Source organism: Dendrobates tinctorius, unplaced genomic scaffold (genome assembly GCF_039654945.1).
Source record: "Dendrobates tinctorius isolate UK_male_01 unplaced genomic scaffold, ASM3965494v1 ptg000009l, whole genome shotgun sequence".
Lineage (NCBI taxonomy): Eukaryota > Metazoa > Chordata > Amphibia > Anura > Dendrobatidae > Dendrobates > Dendrobates tinctorius.
Genome location: NW_027361677.1, coordinates 6,630,942 through 6,648,720, shown reverse-complemented (window position 1 = coordinate 6,648,720; position 17,779 = coordinate 6,630,942). Strand labels below are relative to the sequence as shown.

At 41.7% G+C, this 17,779-nt stretch overlaps 1 protein-coding gene across 1 annotated transcript in view; it reads left to right on the top strand.

Annotated features, from left to right (window-relative positions):
- Positions 1-17,779, top strand: part of CDYL2 (chromodomain Y like 2) — a 111,663-nt gene that overhangs the window by 81,462 nt on the left and 12,422 nt on the right. The window contains exon 3 of the mRNA XM_073582594.1: positions 13,695-13,912. Coding sequence (XP_073438695.1) covers positions 13,695-13,912 — 218 coding nt within the window. The remainder of the gene's footprint in view (positions 1-13,694; positions 13,913-17,779) is intronic.

The window sequence follows — 17,779 nt, the reverse complement described above, 5'->3', positions numbered from 1 at the left end:
GATTAATTGACAGGTGTAGTTTGTAAAATATGGTCACTTATAAAGAATTCTGCTCCTCTGGCACCTTGGGGGCTTACCAATGAGACATGGCATCCTCAAACCAGCCCGGCAAAATCTGAACTCCAATATGGCGCTTCTTCCCTTCTGAGCTTCGCACTGAGCCTTCACTTTTCAACTACATATGGAGTACCGGTTTAATCAGGAGAAATTGCACAAGACATTTTATGGTACAATTTCTCCTGTTACCCTTATGAAAATGCAAAATTTTGGGCTAAAAAACATTTTTGTGGGAAAAATGCACAACAAATTTTGGGGTCCATTTTTTCCTGTTACGCTTGCAAAAATAAAAAAAAAGATTTGGGTCTAAAGTAAATTTTTGTGAAAAAATAGTTAAATGTTCTTTTTTTTTTTTTCCACATTCCAAAAATTCCTGTAAAGCCCCTGAAAAGTTAAAAAACTTCTTTAAGGCTATGTGCCCATGTTGCGTGTTAAAACGCACACTGAAAAATGGACTCCTTCCCCGAAATCGCGCGTTTTTTCCACGCGATTTCACAGCGATTTTACCGCGATTCTGTTCGATTTTGCCACGATTTTCTCAAGCACTTTCCAAGCGATTTCAAGCATCGCTTGGAAAGTGATTGACAGGTTGGTCACACTCGTCAAACATAGCGTTTGACAAGTGTGAGCAGCTTTTTACTATTGAGGCCGCCTATGCGGCCTCAATAGTAAAAGATAGAATGTTAAAAATGATAAAAAAATAAAAAATCGGGGTATATTTACCTTCCGATGTCCCGCGCTGCCATCCCGGGCCTCAGCGTTCCCAGTAATGCCTTGCGAGACCTGTGATGACGTCAGGGCTGTGGAGTCGGAGTCTCGGAGTCGGAGTTAGTTTTGGTTGGAGTCGGAGAAATGTTCCGACTCCAGCTTTAAAAAAAATGTATTAATATTTCATAATTGAACTTTCATATGAATTTTATAAATGTTACTCAAATATATATGTTCTGTCAAACTATGAACAACAGTGATAAGCAGTTCTGCTGGAGATAGAGACATTTCTTACTTCTTGTGTGTCACTGTTCTCCACTGCCCTTATCTAATCTTATACTTGGTTAACCTCATGCTGCCCCAACCCCCCTACTTACAATGTATGAAACTGAAAGTGAAAATGTGTTGCAAATTCTTAGTAGTAAAGCTCCTCCTCTAGACTAGATCATACTAGGTGTGTGTCTTCCAAGCATCTCACAGCTGCCTGCTACTCAGAAGAGGAAGTCTGTAAGAAGTATTATCCTTTCAACAAACTTTGCATCAGTTAACTGTGAGTACATGAGGAATAATAACAGTATTACTGACCACTATATCAGTTGTACGACCTGGCAATAATTTTGTACAATTGTTTTTAGGAAAAACAATTGTCATTTGGATTGTGAATGCAGAATTAAAAACCTGAGAATGTCAAAGAAGCATCACATTAAATCAGCTGTATTTGAACATTTCACCATCACTCAAGATAGAAAACATTATGTCTGTCAGTGTATGACAAATGATCCAGACGAAAAAAAATGCTGTGAAGCCAAGATGAGTGCATATTCAGGCAAAGATAAAAATGCTCCTACCAGAGCTTCTAATCTAAAGAGACATTTCCAGCGCTTTCATCCAGAAGTACTGAAAGCAGTGGATGAGAAAGACTGCATCCAAACCAATGAACCAGTGCCCAGCTCTTCCAGCCAAACAAAGGAGCAGAGAACTTTGCAGCCATCAGTTGCAAGATATTTTGTCAATGACAAAGTTACTGTGACAATGACAGTAGATACATTTAAAAAAACAGATCATAGAGCTTGTTGTAAAGGATAGTGTGCCTATTTCATTATTTTCACGACCAGCTTTTATGTGTCTGAATGGGGAAATGGCCCGCAAGCTTGGTGTTTCTCTGGAGAGAGAGAGTATTAGAAAATTAGTAATCGAAGAAGCTTTTAAACAAAAGGAAGAACTTAAAAAAACTCTCAAGGGACGCTTTCTGTTTCTTAAAATGGATGCCTGCACACGTCACAGAGTGAACTATTTTGCCATCAATGTCCGATTTGTTTGTGACAAAAATGAAATAGTTACCAAGACATTGGCAGTAAAAGACACCAAAGCTCATCACACCAGTGAGTTTCTCCAGGTCTTGGTGGAAAAGGTTCTGCAAGACTATGAACTTAAAAAAGAGCAAGTTCTTTCTGTCGTAACTGACAATGCTTCAAATATGATAAGTACTATTAAGCTAATGAATGAGAGTAATGATGGTGACCAGCAGCTAGAAGAACATTCTGGGTCCACAGACACAGAAATGTTTGAAATAGAGGAACACAGTATTGTAACTGAGGAGCAAACTGAAGTTGCTTCAGATGAACAGCAACATGATAGTTTAGATGATCTTGTTGAAACTGTGTCAATATGTTCTTTCATTCATCACATGCGCTGTGTTGTGCATACGCTACAGCTCCCTATAAGAGACAGTCTGCAAGAAGGACATGCTGCTGCACTGATTGGCAAGGTGAGAAAATTGGCTACTGTTGCCAGAACCCCTAAAGTTGACTCAATTTTGAAGAGACGTGCTGGAAAAGGGGCAATTATTGATCAAGCCACACGATGGGGCAGTACTTAATGATTCAGCGCTTGGTTGAACTGAGAACCTTTCTTGTAGACATGGCTAACCCTCAACTGACGCTAAATGAAAGTCAGTGGAATCAGGTGACTGAGCTGGAAAAATTGCTAGAGCACCCATTTACAGTGACTAAAAAATTACAAGCAGAGGACTTAACTCCAGGTATTTTCTTAAAGGAGTGGAAGAACCTGATGTTTCGCCTGTCCCAAAGAGGAGGGTTAATTGCAAGTGGCATTGCTACATCAATGAAACGGAGAGAGGAGCTACTATTACAAAATAACATTCTTTTGGCAGCTGTTTATGTAGACCCAATGCATCGGATTCTTCTAGATGATCAACAGCTAAGTAAAGGAAAAGAAGCTCTGCTTGAAATAGCAGTAAGGATGAAAGGGTTGCAGAACAGTCAGGAGGAACAAGAAGAATTTGGTCATCCTGCCACATCTTCACCCTCATCATCAACTGATGAAGAATTTAATTTAGAAAAATATTTGGATCACAAGGACCGTGCAAAGCGTTCCCGCATAGAAGAGTCATCCCCATCAAGGAACACAGCCAGTACATTTCAGCAGAATTTTTCATGTGCACTAAAAGAAATTGAGAAATTTGACCGTTCCTCAAAAATAACAGTGCAACAAGCGATTCCTCTGTATCCTGACATTGTCAGAGATGTTGCCCGAGTGGTTACTGCTTTGCCACCAACACAAGTTAGTGTAGAGAGGTTGTGCTCTGCTCTCAAAATAATTAGATCAGATTTGAGGGCATCCATGAAGGAGGATCTGACAGAGGCAATACTTTTTCTGAGGACAAATTTATAGATTTCTTCTTATTAACTGCATAAGTGTTTATTGCATATTTACTTACAGTTTAGAAAAGTTTATAAAAGTTATTTGCTATATTCTAATTGTATTCTAATAAATGTAGTTTTTGCTCTAAGTGGTCTGATTACTTATATGATGGTGAGAAACTGAATAAGCACGATGTTTAATATTTTACAACAGTAAATTTGTTGTTATGAATTGGCCATTTATGAAGGAGTCAGAGCCGGAGTCGGAGCCTGATAAAATCCAGGAGTCGGAGTCGCAACTGTGGCTTACCGACTCCACAGCCCTGGATGACGCGGTCTCGCGTTGCTATAGCGATCTCGCGAGACCACGTCATCACAGGACCTTGCCGCAAGGCATTACTGGGAACGCTTAGGCCGGGAAAGCAGCGCGGGACGCCGGAAGGTAAATATACCCCGATTTTTTATTTTTTATTCTTTTTTTTACAGGGGTATGGTACCCAGGGCCTGGAGGACAGTCTCCTCTCCTCCACACCGTGGGTACCAACCGCACATGAGACGCTTAACTTCCCGCATGGTGGGCATAGCCACATGCGGGAAGTCAGCGATTCTCATGCATTTCTATGGGTGCGGAATCGCGGCAATTCTTTGCGATTCCGCACAAAAGAATGAGCATGCTGCGATTTTTTCCGCGATGCGATTCCGCCGCGGAAAAAAAGCGCAGCATTAGCACAGCATGTGCGGAATGCCATAGGAATGCATGGGGGGCGTTCTGTACACGATTTTTAAACGTTTTTGCGCCGAAAATCGCGGCAAAAACGCTTAAAAATCGCATCGTGGGCACACAGCCTAAGGCTGTGTGCCCACGTTGCGTTTTTTAAGCATTTCCACAGCGCTTTTAGACAAGTGTTTCTGCTGCGGAAACGCTTAAGAAAAGCATCTAATGTCATAGAATGGAAAACGCACATGTGCGAATGGTGCGTTTTTTTTCGCTGCGGAAACGCTTAGCGGAAAAAAACGCAGTATGTTCATTAATTGTGCGGAATCGCGTGCGATTCCGCATGCATAACACTGTAATGGCAAAAACGCATAGGAAAACGCATGTCAAAACGCGCATGCGGTTTCTCTGGCAAGGGCATGCGTTTCTGCTCAGGAAAAAAACGCTTTAAAAACGCTACATGGGCACATAGCCTAAATTTGTTTTTGAGCACCTTGAGGGGTGCAGTTTTTAGAATGGTGTCACTTTTGGGTATTTTCTGTCATATAGACCCCTCAAAGTCAGTTAAAATGTGATGTGGTCCCTAAAAATGGTTTTGTAAATTTTGTTGGAGAAATTACTGGTCAAATTTTAACCCTTATGACTTCCTAACGAACATAAATGTTTTGTTTCCAAAATTGTGCTGATGTAAAGTAGACATGTGGGAAATGTTATTAACCCCTTTCTGCCATATGACGTACTATCCCGTCCATGTGCCCTGGGACTTAATTCACAGGGACGGGATAGTACGTCACAGCGATCAGCGGCACCCACGTGGTGAGCGCCGCTGATCGCGGCCGGGTGTCAGCTGATTATCACAGCTGACACCCGGCACAATGTGTCAGGGGCGGTCACGGACCGCCCCCGAAACGTTACCCCTTTGCACACCGCGATCAAACACTATCGCGGTGTACCAGGGGGTTAAATGGAAGCATCGGCAGGGAGGGGGCTCCCTCCGTGCTTCCCTGAGCCCCCCACAGCAGCGCAATGTGCAGCGCTGCTGCGGGGGGCTCCATCCCTGCAGGTTCCCGAATCCAAGATGGCAACGGGGACCTTCGGGGGGCCTGCAGGGAGCTGGCTTCCTCAGTGCCTGCAAAGCGCAGGCACGAGGAAGCCTGCTGCACTGCCTGTGACAGATCGCTGATCTGTCACAGTGATCTGTGATGTGACAGATCAGCGATCTGTCACAGGACAGTGATGTCCCACCTGGGACTATGTAATAAAGTTTAAAAAAAGGGTGTAAAAATAATTTTTTAAAAATCGCTAAATAAAAAAAAATATATATATTCCCTAATAAATTCATTTTTTGGAAATAAAAAACAAAACAATAAAAGTACACATATTTGGTATCGCCGCGTCCGTAACGACCCGCCCTATAAAACTGTCCCGCTAGTTAACCCCTTTAGCGAACCCCTTAAAAAATAAAAAACGAAGCAAAAAATAATTATTTATTATCATACCGCCAAACAAAAAGTGCAATAACGCGCGATCAAAAAGACGCATATAAATATCCATGGTACCGCTGAAAACGTCATCTTGTCCCGCAAAAAAACGAGCTGCCACACAGCATCATCAGTGAAAAAATAAAAAAGTTATAGCTCGCAGAATAAAGCGATGCAAAAATAATTAATTTTTATATACAATAGTTTTCATTGCATAAAAGCGCCAAAACATAAAAAAACGACCTAAATGAGGTATCGCTGTAACCGTACTGACCCGAAGAATAAAACCGCTTTATCAATTTTACCACACGCGTAACGGTGTAAACGCACCCCCCCAAAAGAAATTCATGAAACGCTGGTTTTTGTTCATTCTGCGTCCCAAAAATCGGAATAAAAAGCGATCAAAAGATTTCACGTACCCGAAAGTTATACCAATAAAAACATCAACTCGTCCCACAAAAAATAAGACCTCACATGACTCGGTGGGTCAAAATACGGAAAAATTATAGCTCTCAATATGTGGTGATGCAAAAACTATTTTTACAATAAAAAGCGTCTTTTAGCGTGTGACAGCCGCCAAACATAAAAACCCGCCATATATAGTAAATCAACCCCCCCCCCGTTATCACCCCCTTAGTTAGGGAAAAATAATAAAACTAAAAGAAAATGTATTTATTTCCATTTTCCCGTTAGGGTTTGGTCTATGGTTAGGGCTGAGATTAGGGCTAGGGTTAGGGCTGAGATTAGGGTTAGTGCTGAGATTAGGGTTAGGGGTGTGTTGGGGTTAGGGTTGGAGTTATAATTGGGGGTTTCCACTGTTTAGGCACATCAGGAGCTCTCCAAACGCAACATGGCATCTGATCTCAATTCCAGCCAATTCTGCGTTGAAAAAGTCAAATGGTGCTCCTTCCCTTCCAAGCTCTGCCATACGCCCAAACAGTGTTTTACCCCCACATGTAGGGTATCAGCCTACTCAGGACAAAATGCAAAACAACTTTTGGGGTCCAATTTCTCCTGTTACCCTTAGGAAAATAAAAAATTGGGGACAAAAATATCATTTTTGTGGAAAAAAATGATTTTTTTATTTTCACGCCCGGGCGTTATAAACTTCTGTGAAGCACTTGGGGGTTCAAAGTGCTCACCACACATCTACATAAGTTCCGTGGGGGGTCTAGTTTCCAAAATGGGGTCACTTGTGGGGAGTTTCAATAGTTTAGGTACATCAGGGGCTCTCCAAATGCAGCATGACACCTGCAGAGCATTCCATCAAAGTCTGCATTCCAAAACGTCACTACTTCCCTATCGAGCCCCGACGTGTACCCATACAGTAGTTTTCTCCCACATATGGGGTATCAGCGTACTCAGGACAAATTGGACAAGAACTTTTTGGGGTCCAATTTCTCCTGGTACCCTTGGGAAAATAAAAAAATTGGTGACTAAAAGATCATGTTTGTGGAAAAAATACGATTTTTTTATTTTCACGCCCGGGCGTTATAAACTTCTGTGAAGCATGGGGGGGTTCAAAGTGCTCACCACACATCTAGATAAGTTCCTTGGGGGGTCTAGCTTCCAAAATGGTGTCATTTGTGGGGGGTTTCCACTGTTTTGGTACATCAGGGGCTTTCCAAACGCGACATGGTGTCCAATCTCAATTCCAGCCAAAAACGTCAAATGGCGCTGCTTCCCTTCCGAGCTCTGCCATGCGCCCAAATAGTCATTTACACCCACATATGGGGTATCAGCGTACTCAGGACAAATTGCACAATAACTTTTAGGGTCCTGTTACCCTTGGAAAAATAAAAATTGGGGGTGAAAAGATCATTTTTTGTGGAAAAAATATGATTTTTTAATTGTACGTCTGTACGTTATAAGCTTCTGTGAAGCCCTTGGGGTTCAAAGTTCTCACCACACATCTAGATAAGTTCCTGGGGGGTCTAGTTTCCAAAATGGTGTCATTTGTGGGGGGGTTTCCACTGTTTTGGTACATCAGGGGTTTTCCAATCGCGACATGGTGTCCGATCTCAAATCCAGCCAAAAAAGTCAAATGGCGCTGCTTCCCTTCTGAGCTCTGCCATGCGCCCAAATAGTCGTTTACACCCACATATGGGGTATCAGCGTACTCAGGACAAATTGCACAATAACTTTTAGGGTCCTGTTACCCTTGGAAAAATAAAAATTGGGGGTGAAAAGATCATTTTTGTGGAAAAAATATGATTTTTTAATTGTACCGCTGTACGTTATAAACTTCTGTGAAGCCCATGTGGGTTCAAAGTTCTCACCACATATCTAGACAAGTTCCTTGGGGGGTCTAGTTTCCAAAATGGGGTCACTTGTGGGGGGTTTCCACTGTTTAGGTACATCAGGGGCTCTCCAAACGTGACATGGCGTCCGATCTGAATTCCAGCCAATTTTGCATTGAAAAAGTCAAACAGCGCTCCTTCCCTTCTGAGCTCTGCCATGCGCTGAAACAGTAGTTCCCCCCCAAATATTAGGTATCAGCGTACTCAGGACAAACTGCACAATAAATTTTGCAGCCCAATTTCTCCTGTTACCCTTGATAAAATAAAAAAAATTGAATCTGAAGTATTTTTTTGTGAAAAAAAAAAAAAGGTAAATGTTCATTTTTTTTTTTTTTTTTTTAAATATTCAAAAAATTCCTGTGACGCACCTGAAGGGTTAATAAACTTCTTGAATGTGGTTTTGAGCACCTTAAGGGGTGCAGTTTTTAGAATGGTGTCACTTTTGGGTATTTTCTATCATATAGACCCCTCAAAGTGGCTTCAAATGTGATGTGGTCCGTAAAAATAAAATGGTGTTGTAAAAATGAGAAATCGCTGGTCAACTTTTACCCCTTATAACTTCCTAACGAAAAAAAATTTTGGTTCCAAAATTGTGCTGATGTAAAGTAAACAAGTGGGAAATGTTACTTATTAAGTTTTTTGTGTGCGGTATCTCTGTGATTTAAGGGTATAAAAATTAAAAGTTGGAAAATTGCGAAATTTAAAAATTTTTCACCAAATTTCCTGTTTTTTCACAAATAAACGCAAGTTATATGAATGAAATTTTGCCACTAACATGAAGTACAATATGTCACGAGAAAACAATGTCAGAATCACCGGGATCCATGGAAGCGTTTCAGAGTTATTACCTCATAAATGGACAGTTGTCAGAATTGTAAAAATTGGCCCGGGAGTTAACGTGCAAACCACCCTTGGGGCTTAAGGGGTTAATTAACTATTTTGTGTGACATAGCTCTCTGATTTAAGAGCAGAAAAATTAAAAGATTGAAAATTGCAAAATTTAAAAATTTTCACCAAATTTCTGTTTTTTTTCACAAACTCACGTCATATCGAAGAAATTTTACAACTGTCACGAAGTACAATATGTCACGAAAAATCATTCTCAGAATCAGTGGGATCCGTTAAAGCGTTTCAAAGTTATGACCTCATAAAGTGACAGTGGTCAGAATTGTAAAAATTGTCATGGTCATGAAGGTGCAAACAGGCTTTTGTGGGGGGTAAAGGGGTTAAAAACTGCTTGTGGTTGCTTCCTTATTCAAAGGACTAAAAAAAGTGTCTGGAAAATGACTTCTTAAAAACCCTCCAAAAACCCTTTGGTGGCCAAAACGCTTAGCAAATGACCGAACAGATGCCATTAAAGACGTTTGAGGAACAAAAAAAACAACGCCAGAGTTTCATGAAGTGTCGTCTGCTTGAGTTTAAAAAATGACTTTGGGTCCCCCATTCCTCTGAATTGTGGAGGTCTTGGCAATCATACATTTATCAGTTATTCTTGGCATATGTAATATTTATTCGACAACCCCATTAATTATTGAATATTCACTGACATTCATATTAGAAAGTAGCTTAGATCACTAACCTAACAGTGTCAACCGGAGGTAGCTCCAATCTCGGCTGTTAACCATTTAGATGCTGTGGTCACTCACTGTCAGCAGCATTAGTTTTGTTACCAGTGCCTTTTTGCCCCCTACCAATTGCAGTCAGGGGCCTAGTATAGACCCTGTTGCTGACATATTGGCCCTTCAATGAAACAATTTTAATATATACGGCAATAAAGTTGCAGAATATAGTACATATGGTCAAACAATTAGATATTCAAGACACCTGGAGGACTAAAAAATTAAGGCGAAAAAAATTATTTTTTAAAATATCTAAAATTATAATAGTTCAAATCAACCTCTTATCAGTTTAAGAAAATAAACTTCTTTCATCTCCGCATCTGTTAAAGTTTGCACTCTATACATAGAAAAAGTACCCCAAGCTGAAAAAAGCATAAAAGTAAAAACAATGGAAAATCCCCAGATTTTTTTTTTTTTTTTGCCACAAAATGTAATCAAAACATAACGACTTCTCCAAACTGATATAAAAAATACAGCTCTCCATGCAACAAGCAAGCCCTCAAAATTACTATCTTCTTGTCTTTAGCCTTGTAGCACCTGTCCATGAGCTGGAGCAATGCATGGCACATCTCAAATCTGGGCTTAGAGGGAACCCGATAAGTCCACAAACGCTACTTAGATTCAGATGTAGGCGTAAACTACAGGTTAATAGCGCTTAAATTCTGTGCAGTTGGCTTACTGGAGCCGCAGCTACAGGGAGAAAAATAAGTTGAAGAAGGAGGCCAAGAGGGAAAGTCCAAGCTAACTGAATAAAGTATGGCTTGAAGAGTTTTCCAGATCATTGCATTATTGTTTTCTTTAGATTTTACAGTGTCCCAACTAGTTATAGAATTGGGTTTTATTTTTATTTTTTTATTTAGATAGTAAAAAAAAGTTCACATTTTTGTAAAAGAAAAACCCTTTGGTCTTCCCTCGAATTTTTGTGGGCCAATTTTGCGGACCCATAGAACTCTATTGGGGCCGCAAAAACACGGGAAGTGTAAAAGAAGCCTTAACAAGAGGCACCACTAACCAAACACCATGAAGACCAAGGAGATCTCCAAACACACCATGAAGATCAAGGAGCTCTCCAAACAACACCATGAAGACCAAGGAAATCTACAAACAACACCATGAAGACCAAGGAAATCTCCAAACAACACCATGAAGACCAAGAAGATCTCTAAACAACGCCATGAAGACCAAGGAGATCTCCAAACAACACCGTGAAGACCAAGGAGATCTCCAAACAACACCGTGAAGACCAAGGAGATCTCCAAACAACACCGTGAAGACTAAGGAGATCTCCAAACAACACCGTGAAGACCAAGGAGATCTCCAAACAACACCGTGAAGACCAAGGAGATCTCCAAACAACACCGTGAAGACCAAGGAGATCTCCAAACAAGTCAGGGACAAAGTTGTTGAGAAGCAAAATTCACAGTTTGGGTTGTGAAAAAGGTGGTAAAAAAAATCCAAATCTCTGATGATCCCCCGGAGAACCATCAATTTCATAATCATCAAATGAAAAGAACATGGTATCACAACAAGCCTGCCAAGAGAGGGCCGCCCACCAAAACTCTCAGCCCGGGCAAGGAGGGCATTAATCAGAGAGGCAGCACAAAGACCAAAGGTAACCCTGAAGGAGCTGCAGAGTTCCCAAGCAGGAAATGGAGTATCTGTCCATACTACCACAATAAGCCGTACACTCCATAGAGGCTCCATTTATGATGGTAGACCATTTCTGTTTCATGTCTATGGTCAAAATCTTGGAAAGCATGTCTTCCCAGTAAATTCAGAAGCTGAGGAAACACTTGCATTTACAGGCAATCCTAGATTACAGCTGTAACTGCTGTAAGTAACCTCTATTCATTGTCTTATCTTCCAGCAATTCTGCTAATTTCTAATTACAAAATAAAATATCACGTCTTAAGAAACCAATTACGACTTGCAAAACCTAAAAGAAAAAAAAATGCTTGGGGAATTCCACGCCTTGTGATTCTTCCATCGAGTCTGTGTGTACAAACTAAACACAGAGAATAAAATCATTTCCCAGGTCACAATTTGATTTTTTTTTATATTTAATTATGTAATTGAAGTCAGAGAGAAAACTGGAATCGTTCCAGATTATCTGCTGCAATCTGCGGAAAATACCTGAAAAATCGATGCATAATGACTAAAGCTCTAGACAGCCGCGACTTCAGGAGAGTTGGAAATAATGACAACTTATTTGTGCTTCACAAGCCATTAATTTGGATAAACAACTTGTATCGCAAAACGCCGGGCAACTTAAAGTTATGTAGAATTGAGCTCATAAAAGAGATGCGTAAAGTGACGGGCGGCATCTGGCGGACATCTAGTTTGGTTGTGTAAAAAATCTGTAACTAGAAATCTATTAAAAAAAAAAAACATTTGCAACCTACATCTTGGATTCCAGACTGTCGTCCTAGTTTCAAATCTTTAATGCCTCTTAGAAGGTTCTTCCGGGAATTCAGCTTCTCAGGAGATTTTTTCTGGGTGGATGTGGTAGTGGTAACATTTTGCAAGAGTAAACTGTGTGTCACTTCCTGGGCTTTTGTGTTTCCTGATAAAATGTAATTAAAAGTCAACTGCAAATGAACGGCATTGAGATTTGGGGTACACAGAATTATGGGAGGGTGTAGTTCATGCATAAGTACTCATGCAGAGTCCCTGGGTCGGTGCCGTCCCTAGGATTCCCGGGAAGGTGCCGTCCGCAGGGCCCCCCTGGCGGAGCCATCCGGTCAGGGTCCCCGGGGCGGTGCCTTCTGGGCAGGGTCCCCGGGGCGGTGCCTTCTGGGCAGGGTCCCCGGGTCGGTGTGCCATCTGGGCAGGGTCCCCGGAGCGGTGCCGTCTGGACAAGTTCCCTGGGTCGATGCCGTCTGGGCAAGGTTCCTGAGGCAGTGCCGTCCGGTCAGGTTCCCCAGGTCGGTGTCATCCGAGCAGGGTCCCGGGAGCTGTGCCGTCCAGTCAGGATCCCCAAGACGGTGCTGTCTGGGCAGGGTCCCTGGGGCAGTGCCGTCTGGGCATGGTCCCCAACCGGTGCCATTCGGTCAAGTTCCCCGTGCGGTGCCGTCCGGTCAGGGTCCCTGGGGCGGTGCTGCCTGTGTATTATCTTCTTTCATTGTGATGAAAAGGTAAATGTACCACTAATCATGACACTCATATACAATTTTGCACATATAGCTAACTCTGCCCACCGTAAGTCAACTAAGCTCTTATGTATGACCAAACATTGCCCAGTTGGACCCATAAAGAGAATCTGTAACCAGGTTTTTTTCTACCTAATCTGAGAGCAGCATGATGTAGGGGAAGAAATCCTGATTCCAGTGATGTGTCACTTCCTGGGCTACTTATTGTAACTTTTATACAAATCACTGTTTTATCAGCAGGAGATTATCACTAGAGGACTACTTGGCATGCTACCTGGTAGTCCAGCCACGCCCCCCACCACTGATTGGCAGTTTTCTGCCTATACACATTGAACAAAGAAAACTAACCAATCAGTGGTGTGGGTGGGGTGACACAGAGCTCAGCATTTGGAGAACTGGTAGATCTGCAGCATATAAAACAGTTTTTAATCAAAATTGCAGCAAGTAGCCCAGTATGTGATACATCATTGTAAACAGGACCTTTGTGCCTACACAGTGCTGCTCTTCAATGGAGTAGTAAAAACCTGCTGACAAATTCCCTTCTAATTACCTGGTTTGTACTTCATTATACACGTTGTCCATCAAATATGTATGAAACTCATCCTTAACCATGCTCCACAAAATGAGACTGCCTTGCAATACCAGACAGGACCATTTGACAAGAGTGGTGCTGTCTGCTAATGTCCGACAACCCTTTTTATGCCAATCATCCTCATTCTATTAAATTGTAAAGGCAGATCAGAAACTAAAATATTACAAAACATTGCTCTGATATCTAAGCAACATTCCCCATAAAGTGTGGGTGGTACTTCTCAGAGTTATAAATTATTACGAGAACCCCTAACTCTGAGTCTGAGCAAAATGTTCTTGCATTTAATCGCCATTTGTTCTTGCATTTAATCGCCATTTTATGTAAAAATTTGTTACCAGCACATAATATAATCTTTGTGTAATGTTGTACTTTATTTTTACTTTATTATTATATTTTTAATGCACTTAAAGGGGAACCATTGGTCAATGGAGGACTGACCCCTCACAGCCCAGTCAAGAGGAAACTAGACTTGGAAAAGGACTGCGTGTTTGATAAGAGATTGAGATACAGCGTCCGTCAGAATGAAAGCAGCTGTCGATTTCGGGATATAGTTGTCAGGAAGGAAGATGGCTTCACTCACATCCTGCTGTCCAGCCAGACGTCGGACAATAACTCCCTGACACCTGACGTAAGAAGAAATCATTTATTTAGTTAAATGTTAATGTTTTATAGGTTTGTTCCCACAAACTGATGAGGTTCTGTCCACTGAATCCCCCACCAAATCCCAAGAATACTTTGCTATAGGATCAGTGGTGGTCCTGGCAATTGGAACCCCAGTGATCATAGATATATTACCTATTATTGCTTTACCAAATGTCTAACATATACTTTACCGTCCCCTGTTCCACTTTCCGCACTAATAAGTAACCCAAGTTATATGTAAATGGAAGCCAATCCTGGCCTTTGGATGAGACCACCCTGATCTAGTGAAACCCAACTGAAGTTTGCATGTCCCACCACTGCCAAGTTGGGACTCCTTGATTTATCAAAAGTTGGTACACGTGGGAAGTTTACTAGAAAAATTAAAACAACCCCTACTCTCCATCTTGCCTAGTTACACACAACTTTACACCTGATTCCTTGCTTTTTAATGCCACAGTGTTATGGGCTCACCTGGTGAGGTAGATACTCTTAAGCCATAGGTCTGGGTGGCAGCTTGCATCGGAGGTGAAGTGAACACATCACAGAGGAAAAGAGCCAGGTGTCAAACACACAGAAGCTGTAGCAGTATGCAAGACTAGTTTCCTCCAGCAGGAAAATGGTTATAGCAGCAGTGTAAAAGAAGTAAATGCAGTCTGGTATTTTTCAGCAAGGCAATAGTTAATAGCAGCAATGTAACACAAGTAAATACGGTCTGGTATCTTCCAGCAAGGCAGTAGTTCATGGCAGTAATGTAACAGAAGTAAATGCATCTGGTGTCTTCAGTAAGGCAACAGTTAATAGCAGCAAATTATGCAACTGAATCTTGTATCATGGAAATGGTTATCCACAATAGGACATTGACATATAGGCAAACTGTAAAGACACTTGAAGAGATGTGTTACCTTGTTTGCAGAAATAAGGTGTGAAAAGGATTGAGAATAGTTACTATGAGTTGGTAACTTGGGTGCTGAGAGGTTGGTATGGATGACGCCCAGTAAGCAGGACTGAGGTTGGAAAACAGTTAAGCAAGTTGAAAATGATATCTCTAAAAGGGCAGAAGTTAAAAATGTCACATCTCCTTTGAATTTTAGGCCAAAAAACATATTGTAATTTTTTACATTTTAAAAATTACAAAAAGGAAAATGGGCCAATGCAAATGTTCGGGCACCCTCCATGGTTAGTAGCTAGTAGCACACTCTTTTGCAAGTATAACAGCTTGTAAACGCTTTTTGTAGCCAGACAAGAGTCTTTGAGTTCTGGTTTGAGGGATTTTCATCCATTTTTTCTTGGAAAATTCTTCCAGTCCTGTGAGATTCCTGGGTCGTCTTGCATGCACTGCTACTTTGAGGTCTAGCCACAGATTGTCAATGATGTTGAGATCAGTGGACTGTAAGGGCCATTGTAAAACCTTCATCTTGCTCCTTTTGATTTTGTCTATTGTGGATTTTAATGTGTGTTTAGGATCATTATCCATTTGTAGAAGCCATCCTCTTATCAACTTCAGCTTTTTTACAGATGGTGTTTTCTTTGCATGAAGAATTTGTTGAAATTTCATTGAATCCATTCTTCCATCTACCCGTGAAATATTCCCCGTGCCATTGGCTGCAACAGAACCTCAAAGCATGATTGATCCACCCCCATGCTTAATGGTTGGCAACATTTTCTTTTCCTGAAACTCTGTGCCCTTTTTCCTTCACACAAATGTTTAATCATTGTGGCCAAAGAGTTCTGTTTTAACCTCATCGGTCCACAGGTCTTGTTTCCAATATGCATCAGGCTTGTTTAGATGTTCTTTTGCATAAGTCTGACTCTGAATTTTCTGGTGAAGACGCAGGAGAGGTTTTCTTCTGATGACTCTTCCATGAATGCCATATTTGTGTAGGTGTCTCTAAACAGTAGAACAATGTACTACAACTCCAGAGTCTGCTAAATCTTTCTGAAGGCCTTTCGAAGTCAAGCGGGGGGTTTGATTTGCATTTCTAGCAGCAGCTATCATGAAATTTTGCATGGTCTTCCAGACCTTATATTGACCTTCACTATTCCTGGTACCTGCCATTTCTTAATTATATTTCTGACTGAGGAAAGGGCGACTTAAAAACGCTTTATCTTCTTATTGCCTTCTCCTGCTTTGTGCGCCTTTACCATTTTCATTTTCAGAGTGCTAGGCAGCTGCTTAGAAGAGCCCATGGTTGCTGTTTTTTAACACAAGGTTAGAGGAGGCTGGGTTTTTATAAAGCTAGAAAATTTACATCTCCTGACCTTTCCTAACAATGATAGTGAACAAGCCAAATCATAACAGGCTAATTAAGGTCTGAAACCTCGGACAAAGTTATCTGAGCACACAAATCTCCAAGGGCGCCCAAGCTTTAGCATAGGCCAATTTCTTTATTTTCATTCTTTAAATTTAAAAAATGACTACCGTATATACTCGAGTATAAGCCGACCCGAGTATAAGCCGTCCCCCCTAATTTTGCCACAAAAAACTGAGAAAACTTATTGACTCGAGTATAAGCCTAGGGTGGAAAATGCAGCAGCTACTAGTAAATTTAAAAAATAAAAATAGATACCAATAAAAGTAAAATTAATTGAGATATTAGTAGGTTAAATGTTTTTGAATATCTACAGTATATTGAATCAGGAGCCCCATATAATGCTCCATACAGTTCATGATGGCCCCATAAGATGCTCCATACAAAATACATCCCATATAATGCTGCACAAAGGTTAATAATGGCCCCATAAGATGCTCCCTAGAATAATATGCCCCATATGGTGCTCCATAAAGGTTATGGCCCCATAAGATGCTCCATAGAATAGGCCCCATATGCTGCCTCCATAAGATGCTCCATAGATTATGCCCCAATATGCTGCCCCATAAGATGCTCCATAGAATAGGCCCCATATGCTGCCTCCATAAGATGCTCCATAGATTATGCCCCAATATGCTGCCCCCAGAAGATGCTTCATAGATTATGCTCCCATATGCTGCCCCTATAAGATGCTCCATAGATTATTCCCCCATATGCTGCCCCCATAAGTTGCTCCATAGATTATGCCCCCATAAGATGCTTCATAGATTATGCCCCAATATGCTGCCCCTATAAGATGCTCCATAGATTATACCCCTATATGCTGCCCCCATAAGATGCTGCATAGATTATGCCCCAATATTCTGCCCCTATAAGATGCTCCATACATTATGCCCCCTTATGCTACCCCTATAAGATGCACCATAGATTAAACCCCTATATGCTGCCCCCATAAGATGCTGCATAGATTATGCCCCAATATTCTGCCCCTATAAGATGCTCCATACATTTTGCCCCCTTATGCTGCCCCTATAAGATGCACCATAGATTATACCCCTATATGCTGCCCCCATAAAATGCTCCATAGATTATGCCCCCATATGCTGCCCCCATAAGATGCTCCATAGATTATGCCCCCATGTGCTGCCCCCATAAGATGCTCCATAGATTATGCCCCCATGTGCTGCCACCATAAGATGCTCCATAGATTATGCCCCCGTGTGCTGCCGCTGCTGCATTTAAAAGTAAAAAAATGACATACTCACCTCTCCGTCGCTGGGGCCAGGTGCCGCTGCTTGCTGCTGTCTGGCATGTCATCTGTCAGTGACGTTCAGACTGCAGGGGGCACGGCACGCACTAACACATCACCGCGCCGTCTGCTGTCTGAATGTCACTGACAGATGACGTGCCAGACAGCAGCAAGCAGCGATGGACCCGGACAGGTGAGTATCGCTATACTTACCGGTCCTGGCAGGTCTCTGCAGCCCCCAGCTTCTCCGCAATATCCCTTCCTGCCTTCAGCGGTCATATGGTACCGCTCATTA